At 42.4% G+C, this 16,615-nt stretch overlaps 1 protein-coding gene and 1 long non-coding RNA gene across 2 annotated transcripts in view; one reads left to right on the top strand and one right to left on the bottom strand.

Moving 5' to 3' along the window:
* Nucleotides 1-4,408: 4,408 nt before the first annotated feature.
* On the bottom strand, nucleotides 4,409-12,542 carry LOC121670918. Its single transcript, XR_006018327.1, has 2 exons — nucleotides 11,921-12,542; nucleotides 4,409-11,871 (listed from the first exon to the last, which is right to left on the bottom strand). It is a non-coding gene; the product is annotated as an uncharacterized LOC121670918 (long non-coding RNA).
* A 127-nt stretch (nucleotides 12,543-12,669) lies between these two features.
* Nucleotides 12,670-16,615, top strand: part of CUL3 (cullin 3) — a 55,737-nt gene continuing 51,791 nt past the window's right edge. Inside the window, exon 1 of the mRNA XM_042041867.1 lies at nucleotides 12,670-13,125. Within this exon, the coding sequence (XP_041897801.1) occupies nucleotides 13,060-13,125 (66 nt within the window). The 5' untranslated portion in view covers nucleotides 12,670-13,059. The remainder of the gene's footprint in view (nucleotides 13,126-16,615) is intronic.

Below are 16,615 nucleotides of genomic sequence, written 5' to 3'. Positions count from 1 at the left end.
CAAGCAGCTAATTGGGAGGAGGCTAGCTCTAACTTGTACAGCTGTTCTGTCCCAACAGCTTGCCTGATGGTGTAATACATTGAAAACAACAATAATCCTGCTGTCCAGTAACATGTACAGGCTAGTTACTAGAATCTTAACTGCAGCTGAAAGCAGAGATGCAGGAATGAATATCACAGGTAAAGCCAACCCAAATCTATAGTGACAAGTCTTTTCAAAGATTGGCCATTAGGATGACAGACTCTAAGTTACGTGGGCTTCCACTGCTTACCAGACTTCCATTTGCTGCCTGTAAGCCAACAGCCTCATTTTCCCTGTGGCCAACATCCAGCTACCAAAATTTCTAACGCAGTTTTATGTATGGAACTTGCTGAGGTTCTAGGCAACACCTCTTTTCTCACATGGAAGAGTGATCTCTTTAATGGGATTAAAGAGAAGATATTTCCTGCTTCCATGCCTAAAGTGAGAGAATTGTTAATTGAGTAAGAAATATTATTGAGGCTCTTTTTCTAAGATAAGCTAACATCCTCAACTATATGCCTTGGTTTCCATGCTCCGGAGAAAAGAGAAAGGAATAACAATGGAATATTCTGATGCCAAAACAGTGACTAGCCCCAAGCGGCAAGGTCACTGCTGTCATGGAAACTGCCCAGGCTTTAGGCTTTTCTGACAAGTAATGCCTATGGCATGATGGTCTGAAAATCCATCCTATATTCAGGATTGTTCCTGTGATTCATGTGTCTTCCTGTGTACGGCAAATATTTCCTAACACAGTTTTTAAAAGAAGGGAAGATGAGGTAGAGCTCTCCAACAACCACCAGTACCAGAGCACTCCATGCATAAAGTAACCCTGAAGAATCTTGTGAATCCATGCATGTCATCAAAATGCCTGCAGGATTACCCAACAGAGCTCTTGATTCATAGGACTAGGATTAATGAACACCAGGAAAATAATAGATTGCATTGGGTAATCCGTGTGTTTGGATGCCAAATCCTTCAAGCCAAGTCATTCTTGCAGGCCTGGGAAATCCTTGAATGAAAAACTCTGCAATTGCTACAGGCCTTCATTAAAACACAGAATGAAGTCCTCTACATTCCATACACTGTGTAATACTGAGAAGAAACCACTGTGAGTAAAAATCCTGCTCTAATCATTAAATTCCTGCCAACTAAAAGTAGATACTTTTTTTCCTTATGGCTGCAGAAACTGGACCTTGGATGAATTTCCTGCCAGCAGTGAGTCTGATCAAGCACTGTGCATCTGACAGCCAGCCTGGCACCACCTCACTACACGCAGCAACTGGGCTCCAATGGATTTCATGTGCAAGGAGCCTGAAAGGCATATTAATTTTTAATTAAATGTTTGACTTTCAGGTTTAGAAGGCCTCCTTAAGATATGTGTCAGTAATATGTATAGTGCTATGAACAAGAAGGTAGGTCCTTCCCTACTGAGAATAAATATACATACATGTGTATGTATATGTGTATGTATATATATAAAAATATTTTTAAAGCAAGACATCTGGCCCAGTAACACCTCTGCAGCAGTGAAAGCCTCCTGCCTTGCTCTGGTTGCATTCAGTGCTGTAGCAGTTTCACAAACCATGGTGGCTCAGGAAGTTTGCTCAGGAGGAGGAGTCCCAGACACTGATGCAAAGAGTTTCAATCAGAAAGAAAAATCCTAAAAATAATGTTGTAAGCTAGTGCTGACATGTGTGGAAAGAGCTTGGCAGAGTTATGCAAAGGACTGATTGGTGTGGTGTAGATTTCTAGGAGGGAAGGCTGGCTTAGTTGGGGTTTTTTGGTGAGGAATATTTAGGAAAAAGAGGAGAAGTGGAAAAGGACGCGAAGAGAGACATGGAGAGTTTAATGTTTTGTGCTCTGGAAACTCTGGAAAGTAGAAAATTGATGTTCCCTGTGGAAAGAATAGCACCTGTTTCACTACATGTTTTTTTCAGCTATTTTGCCCTCTTCAGATCATATGAATATTTTAGAAGTTTGGCAGAAGGTATGCAGAGTCAGACTTTGAAACTCCTCTCTTCTTTCTGGATGCTTTCCCACAACTGGAAAGTTGTAGGAAAAAAGCAACTCTAGAATATCACAGCACTTCTTCTCAGGCAACTGGACCTGGTTTTTGTTAATAATCACTTATGTCACTCTTTCCACAGCCCAGAACTGTATTTACTGGAACCCAAGTGTGTGTAGTAAGTAACACCACAGCTCCTGTATAGGATGTACCAGCTATACCTTACACAAAACTCCAGTAACTGAGTCACTTTTAATAATTTCTCCCCCTTTTGGAAATGCATTTATATATGTGTACTCTTACCCATGGTGAAGAAGAGTTTGGAATATATTATTAAGGGTAACAATTTTTTTGAATGAGGGATGTCCATTCATTGGGATAAATCCTTGAAATCAGGGTAGTTCTGAAATGTGAAAGCATCATTAAATAATAAAAAAATTTAAAATCTAAAGAATAAAATAAAAAAACCAAACACATGCCATTCTCCCTGGGTGAGAATCTACAATTAAATGAATTGCCCTTTTAACTAATCAAAAATTCTTTAGACATGTTTCTGCTATGGCAACTGGCCCAGCATTAGGCTGATTGATGGGGCTTCTGAAATTATCTTTAAGACTTTCCACTCTGGTCAAAAATCTTCCCAACTTCCAATAGTCCAGCTGGCCTAGAGATGGAGCGGGGGATGTCTTCCTAGATCCTGCATTCAGAAATGCAGTCTTCCTTTTGGCAATGTAAGTATATATAAGTCTTTGGTACTTTTCCAGCCTCTCACTTAAGTAAGACCATATACTGAGCACTAAGTGTGAAAGAAATATACATGCCTTTAAAAGTTAACAAGAAAAGTATTTTTGTTTGTTTCATTTAGAAGCTGGCATTATGCCTCATGCTCTTTACAGCTGCTAATAGCTGACAACTTTGACATCTGCCAGGCCCTGAAGGTGGCTAGAGATGCTGGGTGCCCAAGAGGACAGGATTTACACCTTTCCATTTGGCTGACTTTTTCTAATTTGGCAGAAGAAAACTCTTTGGCATTCCTGGTTTTAAGAAATCTGTAAACTAAGCTAGGTTTGCTGAGCTGTTGCCTGATGTCTAGGGGTTGCTATACTGTGATAGCATTTCGACATCAAAATGGCTAAAATAGCACAAGTGTTGTTCCTGTTATTTCTAAAACACCTCAGGACCACCCTAGAATTTACTTCTATTTTCCTGAACAATCTGGTACTAGAGACAAGGCTTGCAGTTAACGTTCAGCCCACACGCACTTCATTAATACACACATTTGTTAAATTTGTGTCCTGCTAAGATGCCTGCTTCACTTAAAAAATAAAATAAAATTGGAAATCTTTGAGGAGGAGAATTGCTGAAGGTCTTTAGCTAAGGTGAATCCAAACCCTTGCAAGTTAATTAAGAGCCTTTTTAAAGACAGGTAGATTGATGGTGTATGATCTGCATACATACAGTTGTCCTGCATACTGGAGACGCCAGAAATATCCCTTACGGTGGCCTTTAAAGTAAAATGGAAGGAAATTTGTAGTAATACTGACCAAAAAATGAAATTGTAGCATTTTGAAAATGCCAGAATATTGAGGGGTTTTTGTGTTTTCACATCCTTTTTGTTTGGTTTTTTTTTATACTACAGTCATAAAACCAGTAGAAAGTATTGAAGCATGTAACTGGATCCATGTTACTGGTTGCAAAAGGTTTCTGATAATAACATGTGCCTATCCCTAGCTGCTATAATTTCTCAATTAGAAGAACCAGAAAAGTTGGTGATGGAGATTCTTGTTAAGCAATTTGAACGGGTTTTTTTCTTATTCCTCCACTTCCAGTTAGATATTGGAAGGATCCCATTAAACAGAGAAGAAGAAAATTATCTCCCAGGAATTATTCTTATCATCTGTCTTGAAATTACTACTAGTATTCTCTCTCCATACTAAAACAGAAGTGTTTTACAGAGCCAGATTTTTTTTTTACTGTGGTATCGAACCTGCTGTTTGCTCAAATTAAGAAATATCAATGGTATATGCAATAAAAATTGATTTTCAGTAGTGCTATGTGCAACACAGCTCATTTGAGGAATATTGCTTGGCTTATCCTCTATGGGCAGAATCTGCAGACTGACAGCATTTTAAATTGAAGCAGTGATTTCAATAATGACATGAATAAAACATCCCCTAGCCATGTAGCTGGAGTCAAATAAGCCTTGAGATCTGGCCACAGCTGATTTCAATCCCTAGAAAGAATTTGGGTCAGAGAGATACACTAAGAAATGTGATTGCCAACTTGAGTATCACCTTGAAAAGGTGTCACTGCTTGATCAAATATTTATTTTCTTTTTATCAGCACAGCAGGCTTGTGTAAAGAACATCAGTAACAACGGACTTTTCTTAATACATTGTATTTATATTAGGAAAATTTTGCCATACATCTGATACATCCATCCTGGGAAGATGGTCTTGCATACAGACTTTTATTCAGGTGTATGTAGCTCTTCATCCATTGTTTTTTCTGCATTTTGTCTTTTAATGTCTTGAGAAACTGTAGCCATTTAATGGGAATGGATCTGTGCTACCAACACACCATGCCCTCTCATGAGGACATTCTTTATTTAGGTATTTCTTGAAGATCAAACAAATAACTCATTGGCATCCAAAGTTTATTTTTATCTTGCATCCATGTCATGACTGTTCCAAAAGCCAGGTGCAGCACACACGGGCCTGCTTTGCCAAACTCACTGGACTCTGCACAAGAGGGAGATGCATACCATCATCTCATGCATGTTCACACCAGGTTCAAGATATCTACTATGTGATCTTTTTCTCATTTGCTTTTAGGCCTCCTTTCAGACTGTGAGTTCAAGGACCATCAACCCATTCCTGAAAACACATCTTCCTTCCCACCACACCTTCCCCATAACCTGCCTTATCTGCATCATTTGCAAACCTTTTTACAGAACATCGCCTATTTTTTTGTGCTTGTCTAGTGCCAGATAAAGTACTGTTTGTTGGCTCTTAGATGACAGTGTAATAAAGATAGTAGCAATAATCTTAGGGTTTAAAGAGGTATCGTCTGAATTTATTGTCATGGAATAAAAGCTGTTAAAAGATTAGTTCTTGCATTGAACTCAAGAGCTGTTTAAAGGCTGAAAGAAAGTTGCATTTTTCATGGATGTTTTGCATTTTTTAAGCAGAAATAAAAATAAAATGGACAGTTGTACTGTGCAACTTGCTTGACTACTTGATGGTCATGTGCCACTACCATTTCGCAAACCCCTTTAACTGCCAAAAGTCTTGCTCTCTCTACCTCCAGTTTTGCATTTTCACCACAACCAGGAGTTACCAACAGCACAACTCTGTCAAAAAGGTGTATCCAGGGCAAAAAATGCACAGTACTCTGTTTCAGGCAAGTTCGGCTTGGTTAGATCAAACAGCTGCCAAAGGTAGGCTTGACTAACCAGCATGCTTTGTCTCAGGCAGATTAGGAAAAGAGTAGCACAATTCCAGTTCATTGAGCTACAGGGAGAGCCCTGGTTTATGGGAATGTCCATTCCAGATGCCTGGCATCTTTAGCCTGCAGAACCAGGTCTGGAAGAGGATGTTTACCAGCTGTCTGTAAAATAATGACTGTTTTCTGAGGCTTCAGTCACATGGTCATTGTAGAAATGGCTTTGTGGCAGTTGAAGACATCCATCCCCAGCCATAAACTGGAAATTACCTTCTTTCTGGTACAGCTTAGATGTCAGAATAAATCATCTGGGCACTCATCCTGGGTTTTAGTGCAAAGACAGCAGGTTAGTAAGTGCTGGTAGGAGTGATGTGAATTCCCCCACTTGACTTTTCCACTGGAATTTGAACACTGATTTTTTTTTATACAGACTTTTATGCTCTGGGCTGACTGTACAGCTGCTGCAGAGCAACAACAAACACCTGGATGCTGGCCACATCTTAAACTGGCACAGCTGCTTGGCCACTAAATACCTGACATGAGACTGAACATTAGTCACTTTGCTGCGCAAGGTTTGCTGTGCCAGTGTAAAGGACCTGGAAAAGATGAAAACTACACCTGGGTAGAGCCTTCTCCCATGCCGAAGTAACTTTTGAAACAATATGTACATTTTAGAAGAAGAAAATTCCCATGTGGGAAACCTAGAGTTTTACCTGAATGTGAAAAGGCCACAAATGTACAGGCATTTTAAGTATGCAAGGCAAGCAAGTCTCTGTCACTTAGCAAACAGGAAACGTCAGAATAGTTGAGGCGTGAAAGTCAGTAACAGCCACAAATAAAGTAATCTCTGGTGACTGTAACCATGAAAAATGTGAAATGTGTTTTTCCCTCAAGCGTCAAAGTAACTTCCTCCAATCCCACAGAAACTAAGACACTAGATCTCATACGCAGAAAAATTTGTCAGCTATCTCAGACATTCTCCATTAGCACTGTCTGTGCCACAAAAAGCAGCAGGTAAATGCTCCCCAAAGTCTACATTACACATCTGCACCTGCAGATGGTGGCAAGAGCTGCTGCTGCTCTTACTACTACAGTGAATAAATCCAGAGATTCTGAAGAGCGTGGCATTAGTGGCTAGTCCTGACAGAACTCACGCCATTTGGACTCTGACTTGGTATTTAGCAAGTTACTAAGCTTCATTTGACAGGTTGAATAATGATAGATCTGTCACATATGTAGGTAAATAGTTGTAAGGAATAATTATCTTTGGTGTTGCATTGTTTTTGATCTTGCTTCAGTTTCCAACCAGTTTGTTGGGCTGTCTTTTCCTACTCAATTTAAGTGGTAGTACTCTCAGAAACCACTCTCCCAAGTGGGTGCTTTAAATACCAAGAACAGGTTACCCCTAACCTTTTGGTAGGTGTTTGTGTAGTATGATGGTACTGGTGCAGCTTTTTAACTTTTACTTGGGTTGGTACACAATATTTTCATCCATGGTTTGTTACAGAAACTGGGTTGGGGTTTTTTTCCTGAAAGGTTGCCTTGAGTGTTTTGAAGCATCTGGCTTTTTGAGGCTATCTTCTGACACAATATGTTTGCATCTGTTCACCTCTTAAGAGCAGACTGTTGTGATGTGATGTGATGTGATGTGATGTGATGTGACAGGGGAAATATCTGAACCTGAACCATTTGTCTGACCACAGCATTGCAGCCTTCATTCTCAGTTGGAATGCTGTAGCATGGGGTTTTTTTTTCTAATGGGAGCCTTGCATTAACGATTTGCTCCAACTAAATCTCCCATCACACTACTGAAAGCCTGTTTAAACTCTGCACTTGACAGTGAAGCAGTGGTTTCACGGCCAGAAAATGGGGCTGTAAGCCAGGAGCCTGCTTGTTCCCGATGGGACACCCTCTCCTGTTGCAGCAGTCGTAGCAGTGACAACACAGACACTCACCCACGGCGCTGCTGCAGTCCCTGTTTGACAGAGACCCAGGCAGGGTGTGAAAGCAGCCGATGGTGCAGTCGTTACAGCAATTGCTGCCATCACAGAAGCTGCAGTGCTGGGGAATTACAGGCCATCAGTTTGCTGCTGTCTTTTGCAGTCACATTGTGCAAGATCACCACCAAAGACCACATCAGAGATGGGAGTTTGCACTGGAACTGACACTTCAGTATTATTCCAACGATCTTGAAGTGGGTCAGGTACTCAAAGGGAAGCCAGTGCTGTTTGGACAGCATTAATTTTGGTTATAATGTACATTGTCTCGTTAGACCTGTTTTTGAAATGTGCCACTACATGATGTGCTCATTACAGCAACCTCATCATCTCCTTCTGCCCACCCTCAGCGCTCTGCTGTAAACAGTCCACTGCGAGTCCGCCGGCACTGCAGGCATGTCTTGTGCAACAAGTGCTGATGGAGCCTGCTCCTGGCGGGCTGATGGCGTGGAAAGCGATGCACAGAGCTCTGAGGGAGAGCCTGGCTTAAGCTGTGCCCACCAGCAAGGGTTTTGTCTGTAAGTCAGGTCAGTAACAGAGAAAATAGGGTTGAGACAGTACCTCTACATCTCTTTTTCTTCCTACTTGCAAAAATATTTGAAAGTAATTTAGTCTGGTTTAATTTTGAAACTGTTGAGCTATTTAGACTGTCATACTTTAGCATTCACTGTGTTTGTGGTGGCATTTAAATGCAACAGAAATTAAATTTAAACACATCCTAGCCAAATGTTCCAAGCAACAAGTTTCCATGAGTGATCAAGTGAATAACTTCATGCTGCTTGTTTTCCTTCTTGTCTTGCCACTCCACAGCCTTTCACTGCACCCCCAGGCCTCTCAGCCACCCCTACTGCCTCTACCATGTCAAAAAAGACCCCAAACAACACAAAAAATAAAACCCAACTGTGCTCCTTCTTAAAGCAAATAAAATACTCTGTATGTTATTTCCAGAGAAGGAAGAAATAAGAAAAAAAACAACTCCAAACTTACAGATCCAACTGAAGTGCAGGTAGCTTTATTACAGTGAATTATACCTCTGCCTAAACTCCTCTGAAGAAGTGATTGAGGAAGATAAAAACAAGCTTTTTCTTCACCCAGGACATACAGGAAAGAAAAACAAAATCTCCAAGTGGATAGAAATAATGTGAAACACTATGCCTTGAAATTGTTCTGTTTCTTCAAAGAGAAATGTAATAGTGTCCTGGTAAATCATATTTCTGAATTTTATTCCTGTTTTTACAGGAAGCTATTGTCCCTCTACCTACTGAAATCTAGGAACCTTGTACACAAACCAGGTTTTGATTTGCAGGGAAGGAATTAAGGCAATAAAAGTATATATTTATCTACTCATCCTGAGCATTTTTTGTTCTTTCAGTGATTTAGAGTAAGATTCTGCTTTTGGCGGAATCATTCATTGGATTCTTGAACTGTCTTATATACGGTTACTGTGTCACGTATCTGTCATGTAAATCTGAACGCAACCATCATGTGCAAAGTGATGCAGGCACTTACAGAAAAAAGTGAAAAATAATAAAGAGAAGCAGGGGAGGGAAGCCCTCCCCCTGAATCTGAGCTTTACAAGGAGGGATCTCACTGTTTTTCCAACCACATAAGCAAATGCTATTTTATTTATTTAATTAATTTTTTACCTTACAGTGAGTTCAAGCCCTGAAATGCTTGCCCCTGAGTTTGCAGTCAGGCATTTAGGTACTCTGCAGACCAGGATGTGGTCATTCTGCATCCTTGTGTGATAGAAATACTTTTCTCCTTTATACTTTTGTATTTCAATCCCTTACCCCTATGTAAGGAAGACCTCAGAATATGCATGTAGGATTACTTGGAAAGGATGGTTGTTTAAAAAAAAATAAAATCTCGGTTCCTGGCTTTGGTGAAGCACAATTAAGTCTTACCAAGCAAAAAGTCACCATTTGAAATTAAAAAATCATACTCGTACAGGTATGTAGTGAATATTTTTCTGTTAACACAAGCTATGTTCTGCTTTTAAAGGTCTATATATAAAAATGTAAATTCAGATTGATTCCAATGTAATGTGCTGTTTACATTCTTCTAAAATTTCTGATGCCTTTCAGATTATTAAGATTATACGTTAAGATATAAATCAGATTCTAAACCCAGTATTTAAGTAATTAAAGATTTGTTGTGACCTTCAAGATACACAGGTCAATGCAAAGGGCCATCCTTCTGCTGCTGGCAGCAAGATGGTAGTGTGTTATTCAGGTGGAGATATTCTGTGTGGACTGGCAGGCACCTAAGCAATGTCCAGTGTCATTTAGTGATATCATCAGTATCTAAAATCAGAGGACTGATAGGACCTCAGGAAAATATAAACACGCAAACTGTAAATGACTGCTTGGGAGAAGGCTGATCTCTTCTCTGCATGAGGGTACATTTTGGGGATCTTCATAGCCGTGCATGTTGTTGTGGTTGCTGTAAGCTGGGTTTAAGGCTGCTCAATGCTCAGCTGTGAACTTTCCAACAGGGGCGACCCTCTTGTGCACAAGAACCCTTCCCTTGTGGCCGGACTGCAGAAGGACATGAGATGTTTGGGACACAGCTGGGGTGACCCGGGTAAGCCATAGGGTGCCTCACTCTTTCTATGCTAATCTGTCCTCCTCCACCTGCCTGTCTTCCTTCTGGCTTGACCCACTTGGAAATAACATTATACGCACATAACAAACATCTCAATTAGTTCTCAGTGTAAGCTCAAAGGATAACTTTTAGTGAAACCTCATTTTGTACATTATGTATGGAAATAGAAAATTTGCACTAAAAAATGGTAATTGTCTCTAGCTTGGACAGTCACAGAACAGACTTCAGACATGAAAGGAGGAACTACAGAGGAATCTGTGTTAGCAGATATGACACATTGGGTCACAAATCTGCACCAAAAGAAGGCTCAGGCTCCAAATTCAGCTTTTAGTAACAAAATTAGAGCTATCATTACACTTGTGCTAGTGTGTGGTAGCTACAAACTCATGTGTAAAAGAAAGCTATTTGACATGAGAATTGAGATTACTTGGTAGGAGCATAATTTTATTTTTTGTTGAATGAAATGTGCCAGCCTGAACAGTGTCTGAGGGTGAGTCAGCACTCTTCCACTTTTAGATAAAAAATGTGCATTAAAAGCAACTTAGATGAAGAGAAGGCAAGAGGCTGGTGGTTCCAGGGCTGCTGTAAGCATAAAGCTAGTGTCAGGAAGCACAGAAGCAATCATTAGAGAAGTTAATCCAGAGACATCTGCAGTAATGGGGACAGTAAAAGTTGTTCTTTTTCTTCTTTCTTGAAAGAAGTAATGCCAGTTCCTCAAAAATGGTTTGCGGGGAAAGTTTTGGGTTTTGAAAAGAGCACCAAATTTGTTGAAAAGTGTTCTTGTGACATTTTAAAAATGAAAAATCTGTGTTTTAGTATAAATTTACTTTTACTTTGTTCTGGAAACTATTTTTACAAGAGTCAAAATTAAACTTTTTCAAATTACTTTATCTTAACTGTCATGGAATGAGAAAAAAAACATATAAACATAAGAGGTTGTCCTCATTTGGCAAAGGAAGTACTTAGGAGGAGAAATGACATTGAAATTATATTGAAACGATGTGTAAGCCATATTCCTCTTATTAACAACTCGTAATCTTTCCCTTCTCATCTCATCTTTGTTTCATTTGCATTTTGACTATACTGTAATTTTGAAAAGGACTGGTTCCTGGTGCATAGTCATGTTGCAATCATTGTTTATTGTGTTGCTCTTACATAACACCTACTCTAGGCGTATATACTTAATTCTGATCAGATTAAAAAAATACATCGTATATGAACAAGCATAGTCCCAATAGGAAGTGTTTGTAACCAACTCCAAGAGACAAAACTGGTGAAATCACTGTTACAGAAGGTAAACTAGCTCAGAGAAGGAATGCTGCTTCTGTGCCCTGCGGACATGTGCAGTGTACAGGCACCTGTAGGAAAACAGTAATGATGGAGGTACGTGGAGCTGGATGCAAAATGTGCATCACACAATGCCCTGGTATTCAGAGTCCAGTTCAAGAGTCACCCGAAAGAAATTCTCTTCCTGGCTACGCCACCTCCTTCCATTGGGGGATCTTGAGCAACACATATTTTGACACACATTTCAGCTTTAAAACCCACTAACTTTTCAGTCAGTCCCCTGGCATCTGGGACCTAGATTCTTTCTGGCTGACCAGCCTAACTTTCAGAGACGCCTCTCTGCTAACTTACAGAATCTGACATTTTCTAACCATTCTTCCCTTCTACAGCAAATGCCCTTTGCTAAACGACCTATATTTAACTCCGGGCAGATGTAAGCATTGCCTCAGGTGGCACCCTCATTTCTCAGGCACGCACTGCGATGCAGACACAGAGCATCGGTGAATACACCTGCCTTGCATCACGGCACTGTGCAGACACGGAGCATCGGTGAATACACCTGCCTTGCATCACGGCACTGTGCAGACACGGAGCATCGGTGAATACACCTGCCTTGCATCACGGCACTCGGCGGCAGGACCCGCCTGCCGCTGACATGATTCACAGGGGCAGCCCTGGCAGCCGGGAGACTTCCAAGGGCACGGAACAGGAAAAGGAACGCAGTGCCAGGTTGACACCAGGTACGAGGCACGGGGCAGGTGCTGCCCGGCCGGGGCCGTGTCCCGTTTGCCCGCGGGGCTGCAGCAGCTGCGGGGCCCACTGGCGCTTCCCTGTAATGGCCCCAAAACCAGCACTTTAAGCCTAATGAAACAACTGCCACAAAGCCCGACAAGTGGGATATGGAGCAGGCATTGGACTAGGTTGCCCAGGGAGCTGGTGGAGTCGCCATCCTTGGAGGTGTTTAAGAGGCGTCTGGATCTGACGCTGGGTAATGTGGTTTAGTGGATATGGGATTACAGTGCCAGCGCTGTGTGGACGGTTGGACTGGATGATCCTACAGGTCTCTTCCAACCCGGATGACTCCGCGATCCTATAGCACCGCCGGGGCTGGAAACTCTCCCGGGCACCCGCAACCCCTCACGGGACGCACCGCCCGCCCGCCTTGGCCCCGCCCCCCTCGCGCGGCTCTGCCTTCCGCCAATCAGCGGCGCCCTCCCCGCCCGCCGCGGCGGTGACGGCCCGCCGGAGACGGGACATCTCGCGAGAGTGGCGGAAGCCTCGCGAGAGCGGCGAGGCCCCCCTCCGCCCCCGCCCCCGGCCCTCCCGCCGCCCCCGCCCCACCGCGGCCGGATCCGAGTGTGCCGGGCGGTGGGAGGGGAGGGAAGGAAGGGAAGGAGAGCAAGGGAAGGAAGAGAAGGGAAGGGGGGGCTCCCGGCCCTGCGCAGTGAGCGATGTTTGTCCGCCATCGCGGCGGAGGCTGAAGGAAGCGCCGCCAGCGGAGCGAGGGGCCCGCGCCGCCGCCTCTCCCGCCTGGCCCGGCCCGGTCGGCCCGGCCCCCGCGCCCTCCGTGCCCCCCCGGGGCTGCGCTCGCAGCGAAGGTCGCCAGCGGCCTCCCCCGGCCGCGTTCCCGGGTCTGCCGCCCCGCCGCGCGTCCCCCGGCTCTGCCGCCCCGCGCCGGAGGCGCCGCCGGGCCCGAAGATGTCGAACCTGAGCAAGGGGACGGGCAGCCGGAAGGACACCAAGATGCGGATCCGCGCCTTCCCCGTGAGTACCGGGCCTGGGCCGGGCCGAGCGGCCTCCGCAGGCCCCGGCGCCCTGTGGGCCGCGATGTGCGCCGGGGCCGCGGGGCGCGGGCAGGGGCGGCCGCGGGTGCGAGCGGGGCGGGGGGAGCTGTCAGCCGGTCTCGGGCACCCCCTGCGCCGTGCGGGGCGGGGGAGCGTGCGGGAGCTGCTCCTTAGGGAAGCGGTGCTCTGTGCTGCACGGCGAGTGGGAGGCGGAGGAAGTGGTCCCCGCGATTATCGCCTCCCTCATCAGTCAAACAAATCAATTATGAAGATCCGCGCACGGCACTGGGGAGGGGGGCAGTGGGGGCTGATTTCTTTGTTTTCAAGGAAAAGGCCTCAAAGAGGGAACCGAAGCTTATGCGCCTTCATTAACAAAATTAGTTAGCCCCGGAAGGTGTGGGGGGAAGTGTTTATTTATGTCTTCTGCAGAGTTTCCTCTTGCTGAATTTCTCTCTCCGCTCCGTAGAAGAGGCTATAAGTAGTGTGATTATAAAATTTAGGTGGCACAATGCCAGCTGTTCAGGAGGTGTTACTATAAACATGTAGGCGTAGGTAACTTTGTTGCAGGTTCGGTAGAGTCGTGAGCGTGCCTTCCCTTTGAGTTACAGAGGGGAAGGAGCCACATTATTAATTTAAAGTGCCATAACGCTGCTGTGTTTTGACAGTCGGTTCAATTAAAGCTTACAACAGAATAACAACTACAGCACGAGTAATGGCGTTGGGGAACGAGAGGAATAGGAAAGGTTCAGTCTGCCGGAGGATGGCCAGGGAAGAGTGTGTGTGTGCGTTCAGCGGTGTATATGTTAAAGAGAAGATACTTAGTTGAGTCCCTGGCTTTTAAGGCTTAGTGTCGGCTTTTAGGGTTTAGTGTTAACTTTTCGATGCAGTAGGCAGTGGTGTAGAACTAATGTGCTGTGCCTTTATAGAGGAACTGGACATACCTGTTTATCTCATTTCACTGGCAAGGCATATATCAATATATTTGCTTCATCCAATCTCTTGCTGATGAAATTAGAAGGTTCTTTATATTCTGAGAAGACAACTTTACAGCAGTTTCCTCTACTTTTAATCATTGACAGTTGCATTTAGTGGTAAAAGCAAAAAGAAAAAAGTGGACTATGAAATTAGGAATTTTAGCTGATGATAGGTTTTTTCATCTTCAGATTTCATTTATTTCTTTAAAAAGCCTTTTCTGAGTATCAGTATTGGATTATAGAAATAAAGGAGAAGACTTGCTGCAATGTGGCCACGGTTTTACTAACAACTAGTAGGAAAACCTGTACAAAAATAAGCCATGACAAAAGCAATGTGCATGCTTTGTAACAAACTGCGCCAAAGATAGCAGTCTTTTAATTTGATAAACAGATTCATGTGTTCGAACTGTGAACATGTAGCTATGGGTCAGACAACAAAGGCAGACTTAACAATGGGATAAACTTAAGTTTGTATTTTTCACCTCTTCTGTATGTGAAATTTGTTTTGTGGGGGTGAGAAATGCTCTAATGGAGCCCTGTTCTTACATAAAGTTAAATATTGTCAAGTTTTTTTTAAACTATTTTAACTAGTATTGTCTTTCTTTTCAGTTGCTTAAAGAATATCTAGGTTAAAATGTGAAAAACAAAGTGTCTTCTCCCTAAAATAACTCAGTAAGTCACAAGTCGTCAAGGCCTACAACTGTTTGGGGACATCTGTTGATAATAACTTTCCAGGTGTTCCCTCATAGCTTTTTTTTTTACCTAAGACATTTTGTTGACAATCCTGTTGATAAAGTGTTTATAGAAAAGAAGCATGTACTTTGTTGAGATATTAGGAGGGGTTTCCCTTTCTTAATTGCAGAAGTCAGCAGCTGTAGTTGATGTAAAAATCTGAACACACATTTTGTGTAGGCCTAAGTGGTTGTAAAGCTTGGTTCAGGAAATAACTTGGTGCTAGTGACTGCAGTGGCATTATTTGTGTCATTTTTGTGGGGGGTAGAGTCTATATTTAGAAAATGTAGTACTCATGCAGCAGCTATGGATCCTCACTCTTTTGTCCCAAATGTGGTGATTCTGCTCTTCAGCTTTCAATTAAGAGTGCTTCCAGAGGTGATTTTGTAGGCTACTTCAATTTGTCTTCTTATTGATCATGTTTCCTCAGGAGGTCTTCCTGTTTCAGATTAGTTTGCTTCTTGCATGGAGGTAGCTATTTACTATTATATTAGGCTAGAAATAGCCAAATTGGAGTGGTTGTGTTCCTGGAGCATAGCAATATTAACATAACTTCCTCCGAGTAGGTTCCGGTTTTTTAATATTTTACATTTTTATAATGCATTTCATACTTCTGTTATTATGTGTTATAATAGCCAAAGGAAGGGAGAAATAGTAATTTGCCAAATATTAAGACTGCCTTTTCTACCTTAAGAAAAATTTAGTAGAAATGGACCAAAAAACTGGACAAGCACCAGTCTTCTACCTGGAGATCTTAATGCTTAGGAATTTGTTTCATTCTAGATTTCTTTTTTATTATTCTTGTAATTGGTGCCAGATTATCTATCATCCCAAGTATCCATTAAGATTTGCTAGCTCCTGGTATGTGCTGTGATGGACTTTTTCGTACCTCAATGGCAATGACGTGGGGTACACTGTTTTGCTGAAGTGAGTTGTACAGTAATCAAAAGTAACTGAGGAAAATGGCTTTCTGTATGTTTAACCAGTTTTTCTTTTCACAATAGTAAAAAAGTATTTCTTTTCCTCATTTATAAACTGTCTAACTAAAAAGAACTTTCTTGTATTCTCTTGTTCATCGTGACTTAAAGATAAACTTTGCATCAGAAGTAGTTCAGATGAGGCTACATTCTCTGAGGCTTCAGACTTGAGCATATTTCAAACCTGGGAAGAATAATAGAAATACATTTCTAAGAGAGTTTGTTGTATATTCAGGAAAGCAAACTCATGAGGTTAAGCTTGTGCAGTTATCCTTATGTACCACTGTAGAAGACTTCCAGTGTGCTACTTTCAGTATTCTGGTACTTTTAACACCTCCATAAAATATAGCTGTTCCATATTTATATAAGGTCTATCCAGAGAGCATTCAGGGTGATGTTAAAGCCAGAGATGGAGCAGTGGAAGAGAACTTTTGAGAAACAGAAGGTTCCTTTTTCTTAAGCAATCTTCAAACTTTGTTGTTACAAATTCATACACGCTGCAACAGATAAGAATATGGATGCTAAAAATAACCAAATTTCAGAAATGTCAAATAATTGTCCATGATGTAAGTTGACTGTAGTTAGTAAGTTGGGTTTTTAAAATTATTTGGAAGAGTGCAGTAGTCTACTGAATACATGTGCATCATATGAAAATGCAGGTATGATACAACTACAGAACGTGAATTAATTGCACCTGGTTTGAAGAAGTGTTGGGGGTTGTTTCATTCCCTGGTTTAAAGGTGCTCTCAAATTGGTTCTCACTCCTTAACTCCCAGTGAGCCCATTA

This window comes from Corvus kubaryi, unplaced genomic scaffold (assembly GCF_017639235.1).
Source record: "Corvus kubaryi isolate FWS band 111438036 unplaced genomic scaffold, C.kubaryi_AGA036_p1.0 37397, whole genome shotgun sequence".
Taxonomy (NCBI): domain Eukaryota; kingdom Metazoa; phylum Chordata; class Aves; order Passeriformes; family Corvidae; genus Corvus; species Corvus kubaryi.
This window is presented reverse-complemented; position numbering and strand designations above follow the sequence as displayed.